This window comes from Triticum dicoccoides, chromosome 5B, assembly GCF_002162155.2.
Source record: "Triticum dicoccoides isolate Atlit2015 ecotype Zavitan chromosome 5B, WEW_v2.0, whole genome shotgun sequence".
Classification (NCBI taxonomy): domain Eukaryota; kingdom Viridiplantae; phylum Streptophyta; class Magnoliopsida; order Poales; family Poaceae; genus Triticum; species Triticum dicoccoides.
The window spans coordinates 628,988,065-629,001,131 of record NC_041389.1 but is presented as its reverse complement, the minus strand read 5'-3'; the positions used below and the strand labels follow the sequence as shown (position 1 = coordinate 629,001,131).

The 13,067-nt window shown below is 43.7% G+C and overlaps 1 protein-coding gene across 1 annotated transcript; it reads left to right on the top strand.

The window, feature by feature from the left end:
- The first annotated feature begins 2,454 nt into the window (after window positions 1-2,454).
- LOC119310317 (methionine S-methyltransferase-like) lies at window positions 2,455-11,580 on the top strand. The gene is made up of 14 exons (XM_037586109.1): window positions 2,455-2,680; window positions 3,683-3,876; window positions 4,318-4,524; window positions 4,612-4,707; window positions 5,705-5,893; window positions 6,086-6,274; window positions 6,352-6,588; window positions 6,718-6,852; window positions 7,094-7,414; window positions 8,082-8,261; window positions 8,912-9,926; window positions 10,022-10,098; window positions 10,353-10,706; window positions 11,321-11,580. The coding sequence occupies exons 1-13, from the start codon at window positions 2,455-2,457 to the stop codon at window positions 10,656-10,658; spliced, it is 3,372 nt and encodes a 1,123-aa protein (XP_037442006.1). The 3' UTR covers window positions 10,659-10,706; window positions 11,321-11,580.
- The last annotated feature ends 1,487 nt before the right edge of the window (window positions 11,581-13,067 follow it).

Below are 13,067 nucleotides of genomic sequence, written 5' to 3'. Positions count from 1 at the left end.
CGACGGCGGGCTCGATTGTCGGGGGCGGATTGGTTGAGGACAGAGGCTTCTTCCCCTTCTCCTTGCTAGTTGGCGCCATGGCAATGGAGGGGACAGAGCTCAAGTCAGATTGGAAGAGGAAGCAGGGACTCGAGGAACAAGGGGGAATAGGAAGCACGATGCCAGCGAGGAGGAAAATAACTGTGTAGGGCACCGTGGCTGCCTAGCCAGGCGGATATTGGGGCAGCATGGGGAAGCGGAGACGCCCATGTCCAATCAGTCGCCACGCGGCGACCAAGGCCGCAGGCTGTTGGGGCCTGCGGCGCTCCGCACTTGCCCCTTGGCTACGCCGCTAAGCCAAGTCCGAGCGTGCCTTGGGCCCGGGGGCTACTGTTGGCGTTCTGGGAATGGGGGTCCCCAGACTTGCCTGCCTGCGGCCTACAGCGTGGCTCAAGCGGTGGCCCAGTACGACCCGTCTTCATCAACCAAACACTAAAGACCCTCGCGGGGCGGACGACACAAGGCCTCCTCAGGAGTGGCCACACCAGGCAGGCTCGCGAGGAGGCGGAGAGATCAAGGTGAGGGGTACCTCGCAAGGTGCCCATGACGCAAGCCATGACGATCAAGACCAGACGGGCGCCAGACGGGCGCCAGCCCGTGCAGTGTCCTTGTTTCCTCTTTGGTGCAAAGGGGGCAAGTGCAGACGCGGAGTACCGAGGCATCAGGGAAAGGTTTCCATATCGGTGCAACAAGACCAAGACCAGCAGGACGGCAGGACGGAGGTCACCATGGAGCCCAAGACGGCGTCACCACCAGCGCCTTTGGCAGGCGATGACCACCTTTAGTTAGGATAGCTTGTACTAGCTGTCCCCTTTCAAAATGGCCGTTGTTGGATCCCTTCCCGCTCAATATTTGGGAAGAGGACCAGGGCCTCTATAAATAGAGCTAGCCACCACAGTAGGCAGAGAGGGAAGATCTGGTCGAATCCTTTCGAAGCAGAACACCACGCCACCAAGAACACCTCTCCTCGCGAGGCTGTCCCTCCCCTCTACTGTTCATCATCTGCCCACGAGGCAATCCACCACCACACACTGGAGTAGGGTATTACACCACGACGGTGGCCCGAACCAGTATAAATCTCGTGTGTCTTGTGCTGTGAGTTCATCGATCTAGCTTAGGGATCGCGGCGAGGCTGAGGGCGTTAATCGGTAGGAGGAAATCTTCGTGCGCACCCCAGAGTTCGAACCTTAAGGGTTTTGCCGGAACCCGATATCCGACAGCGTCGTCATTAGCTTCCTCCTCGAGCAGCGCCACAAACGCCTCCTCGTCACCCGGGTCCATCGTCGAGCAGACAAATCGCCGAACACCTGGCGGGCGTGGTAGACACGCAACTGCCGGTATCCCTGCCCTCCATGGCCGGAGCGCCGGAAAGCTCACCCCGGAGCGGGGTGAAGGTTGTCGCGACGAACCCTCTCTTTTCCGGCGGGGGAATGACCTTTCTAGCGGCGGTAGGTGGGTAGGCGGCGCCGGGATCGGCACGGCGGCGGAAGGGCGTGCACGCGGGGGGTGGGGGAGGGCCGAATCTGGAAGTGCAAGATGCTTTTTCGCCTGACAGTGGTGGCCCAAGCGCGGTTTTTCCTTCCGCCGGAGCCCCCGAGTGCACCCCAGTGCGCTGGGTTCGGCCTGGGATCGCCGGGCCAAAATATGGGTCGAGCTGGCGGATTTCAGCGTCCTGGGGGTGCGACTGGTGGGTTCTTTCGGCGCCTGCGCGAAAAAACTCGGCCGGGGGGCCTGTTGGGGGCGCGAGTGGAGATGCTCTAAAACCAGCAGAACGAAGAAGCGGAAGATGACACCCCTGTGTGCCCCACATGCCCTGTTGGCGCCCCCAGGTCTGAGGGAGGCAGCTCAGGGGGGTATCAGAGGAAGGCGAAGTGGGATGAAGAAGAAAATGCTGAGGACCGTTGGATGAATATCGATTTTGTGCCCCACATGCCCTGTTGGCGCCCCCAGGTCTGAGGGAGGCGGCTCAGGGGAGTATCAGAGGAAGGCGAAGTGGGATGAAGAAGAAAATGCTGAGGACCGTTGGATGAATATCGACTGTGTGCCCCACATGCTCTGTTGGCGCCCCCAGGTCTGAGGGAGGCGACTCAGGGGGGTATCAGAGGAAGGCGAAGTGGGATGAAGAAGAAAATGCTGAGGACCGTTGAATGAATATCGACGGATCGGTGGAAAATTGACCGACGAAGAATATGCTGTAGGGCGCCCGTTGAATAGTCGCTCCCATTTCTTTGTGCAGTTGACCACCGTGACTGGGTAGACTAGTGACCCCAGTCGCGTGAGTGTGAATCGTGTCGTGCTCTAGTTTACGGTTCTGCACCTCGTCTCGTCGCCGCGATCTCCGCCGCCGCCCATCCTCCCTCTACTAGCAGCGGCGTCCTCCTCCTCCACTCTAACCAAACCAGGGGCCCCGTGCCGATGGATGTGGAGTCCTTCCTGGCGTCGTGCGCGGCATCAGGCGACGCGGCTTACGGCGCCGCCGAGGCCGTGCTCGAGCGCCTCCAGGACCCCGCCTCCCGATCCGCGGCCCGCCGTCTCCTCGGCGCCGTCCGCCGCCGCGTAACCTCGGTCTCCGGGAATGAGGAATGTCCCCGCGCCTTCAACTTCCGCATCCGCGACGTCGTCCTCGAACCCCACCTCAAAGGTTGCCCCCTTCCCTACACACCCGTCCTCGACCCGCATGTCTTTCGCCGATCTGGCCGTCAAGACCCCGCGGCTTGGTAGAAATCAAGCCCTGCAATCTTGATCCGTTTGCATCTGGCCCGTCGATCAGGAACTCGACCATAACTAAAACCTTGTCCCTAATCTCTACCTGACTACCAAGTTGGTTTTCTTTCTTCTTGTTTCCGTTTTTGTGTAGTTCGTTTTTTGTTCGAGCATGACGTACGTTCTTGGATTTGTACCAGACTCCAGTAATTCGACATTTTGCATTTTGGTGCGTGCTCTTGGAATTTATAACACAATGAGACATTGATCAAGTGATTTATGTAGAGGAGTATTTTTGTTCTTGTACTCCGTGTACAATTCACTATTTCCCAACAATTTTGATGGCCTCTAAGCATCATTTATTCATGTCTACTGTGTGAGCTACAGATTTATTCATATCTGTGTGTAAGCTGCAGATTTTGAAGAGAAAACTTATCTATTTGGTTGTTCAAATTTGTTCTTTGGCAGAACAATCCTGCCCATCCTATCACCATAAGTATAAAAGCACGACAAATGAGTGGGGCAAACGTGTTGCCAAACTAATATAGGACCTAAGCTACATATTTTGAGGGGCATGTTATCTATTCTTTTTTCCTTTTAGTTTCTTCTCTGGGAGAACAATCCTACTCAACCTATAATCATAAGAATAAAAAAGCATGACACGAGTGCTTCAGTCTATTGGCATATATAACAACTAAATAGGACATCTGTCAGCTATATCTTTGGTTAATAATTGTATATAGACCCAGTCTTTGCGCTGGAAAAACTGCAATTGAAAATTTTCTTACATTATATGGAGTCTGGGTCTGATATGATTCTTTGTTACGTTTTGTGTGCATAAAGCATTAACTTCTGTCTTCATTTGGCGCAGCGGTAAAAACATCCATTATTTAATATTTATTTGCTTTTCATAGCTTGATAAAATTTCAAATGCTTATAGGATCCCAGCAAAGAAATATCCTAACAATGATGGAGATGCCTAGCATTTTCATTCCTGAAGACCAGTCCTTCACTTTCTACGAGGGTCTCAATCAGCATCCAGATCCTGCTTTCAAGGATAAGATAGTCGCAGAGCTGGGATGTGGCAATGGTTGGATATCCATCGCGCTTGCAGAAAAGTGGTCTCCGTTGAAGGTTTTCCCCCTCTTGCTCTGTGGATATTTTATCTTACTACCATTATTACAGAAGTGGGAGCTGCCAGTCAGACATTATTGTTACAGAAGTGGGAGCTGCAGCAGTTAGATTTTTACTCCGATTTCATGATACACCACATTCTAGACTTTCAGTAATCCATCAACAGTCTAACTTGCTTGGTACATCTGAGGAAACAATATCCGTTGACATTATTTCCTCCAAGTTTTAAGCAAGGAACTAGTCTATATACACTACACATTATTCTAACCATGTTGAACAGTCTGTCCTTTGAAAGGGATAAGAGGAAAATAACATGCAATTAGTTTTGAGTCGCACATGCCAGTTAACTGAATTACTTTTCCCTTAGCTCGACATTACCATAATAGACCAGGCATTTATCTCCGTCAGAACCCAAGCTGAGCATTGTTTGTTTCTTTGAAGGTCTACGGTCTGGATATTAACCCAAGGGTTATCAAGATTGCATGGATAAATCTTTACTTGAATGCACTAGATGACGATGGTCTTCCAATCTATGATGGGGAGGGGAAAACATTACTTGATAAAGTTGAATTCCATGAGTCTGATCTTCTTGCATACTGTAGAGACAACAAGATAGAACTTGATCACATTGTTGGATGCATACCTCAGGTACGGTCAGTTACTATATTTGGTGAAACAAAATTATATTAGACCAGGACTGATGGAAAATTCTTACTCCCACAATCTGATTTTCAGATTCTTAATCCCAATCCAGAGGCCATGTCAAACATTATCACTGAAAATTCTAGTGAGGAGTTTTTGTATTCCTTGAGAAACTACTATGCTCTTCAGGTGAGTTGGAAGACATATTTTGCATCGTTATCACTTGAGCCACTCAGTTTACCTAATGACAATGGTGATTCATCGTCACGTTGTCTCTCTATCTGGAGTAGTAGGATCAAGAGTGAGCATTTTTTTTGCCGTAATTACCACCTTGTTATAACCAGATTAGAAGAAACAAAATGTGTTTGGAACATGTCACTTACTTGTTGGTGTGTATTTCTACCCCTTATATGATAAAAGAATTTTGAGAAGTAATATGTGATTTGTACAACTGTACTGATACCTTGGTTCCACGAGTATAATATTAACTTCGGATGGTTGGAAGGACAGCTAGCAGTCTACATTGACAAGGGCCACTAGACTAAACGATGGATATAGTAGGACGTATACAATGGTGCTATCTTAGGAGTGCCACGTAGGATAAATGCCGAGGTGGAGGAGAGATAAACTAGAAAAAAGGCTGGCCTTCTTTTAATTAAGAGGCGATCTGTTAGCAACGGTATCTCTCGCCACATATTTAGGTTCATCTAGTTATTACTTATTAGAGATAAGACTACGAGATAACCCATTACATCATATTTTCATTGCCATCTCTAAATTACATGTCAGGTTGAAGATAAGACTATCTTATTAACCACTGTACATGTACGTAGAATCACTTTCTTTGGCAGTAATAATTCATTCCTGACCTCAACTTCCAACTATTGCATGACTTCGTCTTACAACTTATAACTACAAACACGATTTTACTCCACTCTTTCATGTGGAGTTATTTGCAGTTTTTTTCTAGAATACTGGAATTTCTAGCAGTAGTATTCGCTTTTCATCTGTTTAAAATTAGATAGAGAAGTTCTGATCAGTTGCTAACAATTTGATAGTATGTATGACATGATGTGCACATACTTTTAATCAATCAATATATTCGTATGTTGGCTGATTGTTCTATTTCGACATCCTTTTATTATTGGTATGCTTGTAAACTTGTTGCATGTGTTATTGCATCTAGGATTTTGTTGAGGACCAATTTGGCCTCGGGTTGATTGCTCGTGCAGTTGAAGAAGGGATAGCTATCATAAATCCTATGGGTATTATGATATTCAACATGGGAGGCCGACCAGGTCAAGGTGTTTGTGAACGCGTACTTCTACGCCGTGGATTACGCATCAATAAGCTCTGGCAAACAAACATTATGCAGGTAGCAATGCTGTGAAACAGAATATTAATTAATCAGGAAATATTTTCCATGACAGCATTATCCTCGTGTTTGGTCAAGAATTTCGAGTTGCACAACAACATTTAGTAGGGCCTATAAATTTCATCTACCTGCTTATTCTATTTTGGCAACGGCATTTTTATTTTGATTACCAACTAGCTGGGTTGCTTACAGGTTTCTGATGCGGATATTTCAGCTTTAGTTGAAATTGAGAAAATTTACCCACATCATTTTGAGTTCTTCATGGATCTTCATGGGGATCAACCTGTCTCTGCACGCACTGCCTTGGCATACATGAAATCTGGTGGCCGTGGTTCACATGCTTTCTCCGTGTATAGCTGTCAACTTCGCCAACCTAACCAGGTTTCTTTGCGTTGTCTTTAGCTTTATAAAAGCAATAATATACCAACGCAAATAGTACTAATTCAGAGAATTTTCAGGTGAAGAAACTATTTGAGAGTATTAAAAATGGACTTCATGAAGTCGGCAGCTCGCTCGATTTATCTTTTGATGATGATTCTGTTGCCGATGAAAAGATTCCCTTCCTAGTATACCTAGCTCAGTTTTTGAAGGATGATAGGCCCAATCCTTGTGAGCCTCCAGCTGGATGTTTAAACTTTCGGAATATTGTCGCTGAATTTATGAAGAGCTACCACCACATCCCATTAACTCCTGAAGTAAGGCTTTGTGTCTATTTCATTTACAATTATGTCTGCTTATACTGTAAATTTGCAATATCAAGCTATTGGGTGCTTCTACCTTCTGCTTCATATGATACTTTTTTCTTTTCTTTCCTGGTACACTAGAATGTTGTTGTATTCCCTTCCTGCGATGTGGCAATAGAAAATTACCTTCGACTGTTCTCACCATCACTTGCGATTGTCGATGAACATCTGACCAGACACTTGCCCAAGCAATGGTTGACATCTTCAGCAATCGAGGTACCTCTCTCTCTCTCTCTCTCTCTCCAACAAAAACGCACGCACACATGCATTGGCAGCTTGTGCATGTTATGCAACACTTCTTGTTTGAGCAACATCTGATCTGAACTGAGTAGTGATATGTTCTTTTGCCTTCAAAGTTATCCTGTTTAACGGGAACAGTGGAAAATACATGTCTATCCTGTGAAGAAAAATGATGGTTTAAGAATGTTGATCCTACTGCTTCCTTTTGACACTGCAGGGGAGGGCAGATTGTAACCGTGCTGAAGACACAGTCACTGTAATTGAAGCACCATGCCGGTCAGATTTGCTGATTGAATTGGTCAGGAAGCTGAAGCCTCAGGTTGTTGTTACTGGCATAGCTCATTTTGAGGTTGTCACCAGTGCAGCTTTTGTGAACTTACTAAGCGCAACACAAGATGTTGGTTCTCGCTTATTGCTAGACATTTCAGAGCATCTGGAGCTATCTAATTTGCCAAACTCTAATGGTGTGCTGAAATATCTTGCTGGAAACACCCTACCTTCGCATGCAGCTATACTGTGTGGTCTAGTAAAAAATCAGGTGCCTGTAACTTGCCACATAAATTGTTTTATCCATTATGGAATGACTACACATATGCCATGTTAACTAGTACTCATTCCGTCTGGAATTACTTGTCGGTCGCTCAAACGGATGTATCTAGCACTATCATCCGCTTGAGCGACAAGTAATTCCGGACGGAGTGGGTATGATTTAGTTATGACGAGTTAAACAACTTGATCTCCCTCACCCTGGACCGGCCCCAGACGAGGGATGTGATCAATGTATAATCCAGTACTCCCTCCGTCCCAAAATAAGTGTCTCAACTTTGTACTTGAGACACTTATTTTGGGACGGAGGGAGTACATCATAAGATGACCGTGAGTAAATACTCCTTCTGTACCTAAATATAAGTCCTTTTAGAGATTCTATAATATGGACTTCATACGGAGTAAAATGAGTGAATCTACACTCTAAAGTATGTCTATATACATCCGTGTGTAATCCATATTGAAATCTCTAAAAAGACTTATATTTAGGAACGGAGGTAGTAGATCGTACTTTAGCAGTGTTCTTTCCATGAAGGGGACTTGCAGCCTGGAACTGTATTTGAACTTCTGTGCAGTCTTACACCTATGATAGGAACATCATCTAAAGGTTTCATTTCTATATGCTCCTCTATCTAATTACTTTGGATTAAAAATTGCAGGTTTATTCTGATCTGGAAGTTGCTTTTGCTATTTCCGAGGACGCAGCTGTATGTAAGGCATTGTCACAAACTATTGAGATATTGGAAGGACATACTTCTGTGATTAGCCAGCACTATTATGGATGTCTTCTCCATGAGCTGCTGGCGTTTCAAATTGGAGACCACCATGCACAACAAGAGGTAGGCAGAATTTTCCTTGTCCAGTTCTTCACCTCACTTGACCTGATGGTAACATCTCATGTCTGATACTCCTTCCGGTTTTAAATACAAGGCCACTATCAAAAATACAATTTGCATTGATATAAGGCCACTACCTCTTCCCTAGAAGAACTGATTAGATGCTTGCCTCGTACAATGGTGCTTACTAATGCAAACGTTGCATCCAGCAATAGAGAAAGAGGCACCAGATGCAACATTTTAATTAGCCCGGAATACGGGAGGTTTTTCCGTACAATTAATCATGCTATTTATTAGTTGACTTTGTTTTCTTGGTATCTTAGAAATGGGATAGTGGCCTTGTATACAAAAACGGAGGAAGGGACTCTTTTAGTGGACGTTCCGCTCAGCATAAGTCAGTTAATTTCTATGGATTAGTCCCTCCACTTAGTTGGATAGCACCTACTCACAGTAAACAGCTAAATGTTTTAGCAGTAGGATGTTTGATTATTTTTCATCATATCTATGGAGTATTTGTGAGTGGAAGTTAATAATATGTCCAGACACCTACGGAAAATCTCCCTGAAAGAGGGGCCCTATGGAATACTTGCTGATTATAATGTTTATTCTTTGTTTTGCTTGCTTTCAATTATTTTCCCTTGCTCATTTTTCAGAGGCAACCTGCAGAAGTGACACCTCAGAAGATAATAGGATTTTCTAATTCAGCTCTGACTACCCTAGAAGAAGCTGAATTTTTTGTTCCCGAGTCAAAGGATTGTAGTGTCATTCATATGGATTTAGACCGCAGTTTCTTGTCAGTACCTTCTGCAGTGAGCGCCTCCATTTTTGAAAGTTTTGTGAGGCAGAACATCACGGATTCTGAAGCTGATGTCCGTTCTAGCATTGAAAAGCTGGTGGGAAATAACTATGGTTTACCAGGAGACGATTGTCCTGATATTGCAGAGTCCGCCTACCGTAAGGAAATTGTATATGGCAGCAGCTGTCTCGCACTCTTTAACAAGCTTATCATTTGCTGTGTGCAAGAACAAGGCACCTTCTTTTTCCCCATGGGCACAAATGGACACTATGTCGCAGCAGCGAAGTTTATGAACGCAAAAACCTTGACAATTCCAACAAATGTAGAGTCAGGCTTCAAGATTGAACCGATAGCTCTAGATGCAGCTCTAGAGGATGCCATTGAGAACAATAATGTATTCCGTCCATGGGTGTATATTTCTGGCCCTACAATCAACCCTTCTGGTTTCCTTTATAGTGACAACGAGATAAAAGATCTGGTCTCTGTTTGTGCTCATCGTTCAGCTCGGGTCGTAATAGATACCTCCTTTTCCGGTCTTGAGTTTCAAACCGATGGCTGGAGTCGGTGGAATTTGAGTACATTATCTTATGACATTTGCTTATGTTCCACACTAACTTATTTCATGCTTGGAGAGCTGTCTCTTCAGCTGACAGCGTCTGGCCTTGATTTTGGGTTTCTGATTTGTAGTAAGCCACCCAATGTGGAACTTAGTTTCGGAAGCTTGAGTCAGCCACATAAGACACTGAAGTATGCTTTTAGAAAACTGTTGGGTCTTAAAAACGAGTGCGATGAACACTTCTCTAGTCCCTTCTATAGTCTCATCATGGAGCAACAGGACAAAGGTCAGGAATGGTTCGAACAAGTTCGAAAAGGTTAGCATGCTGTAACACTCTGAACTTCCCTCTCAATTTTTGCTTTCCCTCCGGTGCATAGTAAGGTATGTCAAGTGCATATGGATTATTCACAGCTGATAAGGGGAAACTCTCTAATATCATCATGGAGCAAAGGGAGAAACTCAAGAAACGTGCCAACAAGTTAAGGAAGGTTAGCAGCTGTAACATTCTGAACCGCTCTATCAGTCTTGGCATTCCCTTTTAAATCTTAGATCAGAGATAAATATAGGCCGAATCGTAGCCCCTAACTTGAGTTTTTGTTACCACTGACTGCATCCAGAAGTTAGTTGAGTCTATGCTATCACCTAAAATTCTAATTGCTACCACTAGGTAGACATACTTTTGCACAGCTTCAAGAAGGACTTTGAGTTTGACATGGTGTCCTTTTTTTTCTGCAATTTACAGACACTTGAGAGCTGTGGGTGGGATGTTGTCGGCGGCGATGGAGGTATCTCGATGCTGGCGAAACCGACGGCCTACATTAGCAGATCATTCAAGATAGACGGTTTTGAAGGCAAACTCGACGGCTGCAACATTAGGGAAGCCGTTCTTAGATCCACTGGTCTTTGCATAAGCAGTAGCAAATGGACCGGGATACCAGATTACTGCCGGTTCAGCTTTGCTCTGGAGACCAGTGAATTCGAGCGGGCAATGGACTGCATAATCCGGTTCAGAGAGTTGGTTCTGGGAGAGGAACAAGGCTCGATCTGATGAAAGGGTAGTAAATGTCAAGATTGGGATTAATTGATTGCATGGAAGGTAAAACCTAAAGAAACACAATCGCCATTTTGTATCTTTTGCCCCTTTTTCTGTTGATTATAAATTAGAATTGGAACTTCTTTTTAGAACTGAAATAAGATTAGATACTGAAAATTACCGCCATAAAAGATGCAAGTTAAGGCTTTGTGTCTCCCGAGAGTACTTACTACGGACTAATTTACTAGTTAGGTATGTCAAGTCAATATGGTTTATTCACAGCTCATGTGAGACGTAATTAAGTGACTCATTTTCTGCATAAAGTTATGCACTCCGCATTTTCTGCATAAAATTATGCACTCCGCATTTTCTGCATAAAGTTGTGCCTCTTACTGCTTCAATTTTTCTAGGTGTTGCTTCTTGCAGGATGCAGTTGTAAGATTTTGGTTTGTAGTTTTATTTTTATTTTTGAAAGAGATGGGTTTTCCCTCTGACTTCTGTTATCAGAAACCAGAATAGCTACAATAAATTGGTAATTTTTTATGAGTACTTACATTTATGCATGTGATGGAATTTGGTTGCTCAAGCTACTGCAAAAAAAATCATTTGCTAAATAGCAACATGTTGAATTTCTTTTTGACTTAAATGATCTTCTTGACAATTTGAGTATGGTGCAGGTATGGTCCAGTGCACAGAGGGCGTCGTCAGATAAGGGGTTGGGGCTCGTGGGAGAGATAATCCGGTGCAGGAGGGAAAATATAGTAGTGGAGAAGAATATGGGCCTTACACAGTCTGAAAAACATGAGAAGTATTCATGTGAAATGGACAAGAAATGACCATAATGGTATTTTTCGGAGCAGTAGTTTGGAAGGAATTGGGGTGTCATCTATCCAATTATCTCTGCCATACTAGCTTATATGTATATTTGCTTTGTCTCTTTTCATACGTCGTTTTTGTAGGAGATAGGTGCTTCTCTTTAATTTATTTTTTCTTTATTTATTATTTTTCAAAGGCGTGAACTTTTAAAATTAAAAGAATATCAAATTTGTGAACTTTTTCTTAAATTTGTGAATCTTTTTCAATTTCAAGTGCAACTTTTTCTAGTGATTTTTTTTGTAAATCTTGGATTCTTTTTAAAAATTGTGAACATTTGTTTTTTCCAAAATCGATGACCTTTTATCAAATTCGTGTACGCTTGGGCCAGCCCAACAGGCGCCCGGCTGGAGGCGCCGGCTGGAGCGATGCTGTCGCCTAGTTTGGCCGAAGGCCTAATCATTTTATTCTTTTGTATTTTTGTTTTTTCGCTTTCTAAGTTAATTCATTTGTTCACTTCAAAAAAAAGTTAATTCATTTGTCTCCTTTTAGTTTTTTTTTTAAAATCTGTTATTTAAAAAGAAAAATGGAATACCTGAAAATGTTCTTGTTTTTAAATATTGTTTAAAATTTTAGAAATTGTTCTAGAATTTCATAAAATGTTTCCATTTTTATTTTGTTTGTTCTCAAATTAAGAAATGTTTATGTTGCAAAAAAAGTTGATAATTTCAAAAAAATGTATGTGGTTTGCTAATTTTGTTCAAAATTTTCATTAATGGCTGGGAATTTTTTAAGAATGTCGAGAGACAAGGCACTCCCAAACGGACTCTTCTGGCTTATCCGAAAACTCTTGGTTGAACATGATGTTTTTTTTGGAAATAATAGGACCGACCTCAACTTTGCAAACAGGTCGGCATGTCCATATTAGGGATTCACACCTAGTTTGAATAACTTCCGATAGCGTATGCACGTTGTGACACGTCCAATCATTTATCGGCCTTTTTTCATCGAAATTTTTTCAGAAAATGCAAAACATGTCAAAAACCCAAGCAACTTGCCCTGGTGCCCTGAATCATACAAGGCCATGGATTAATATTTTTGGTTAATTTGACGTATGTAAGAATAAACATGCTCTTCAACTGAGCCTTTTGGACATCCTTGAAATGAAACTTTTGCCACTAGGTTGGCATGTCCATGGTAGGCATGCATACTAGGGTTGAACGACTTCCCACATTGCATGCACGTTGCGGCATGTTTGGGCATTAATCAAGTCTTTTTTCATCAAGAGAACTCCACAACATGCAAAACGTGTCAAAAACCTAAACAACTTGGCATGATGCCTTGAGTTGGTCATACAAGGTCATGAAATAAAATTGGGACCATTTCAAGGGTGTCGATAAACAACGTGTTCTCAAACGAAGCCTTCTGGTTCTACCCGAACACCCTCCGTTGAACATGATCTATATTTGAGCATCCTTCAAATGACCCCAATTATTGCAAGCAAGTGGGCATACCCATGGTAGGCATCCATGTCAGGTTTCAATGATTTTCGACACCATATGCAAGTTGCGACAAACACCATGCCAGACGTGTCGTAATATAGTGCATCCT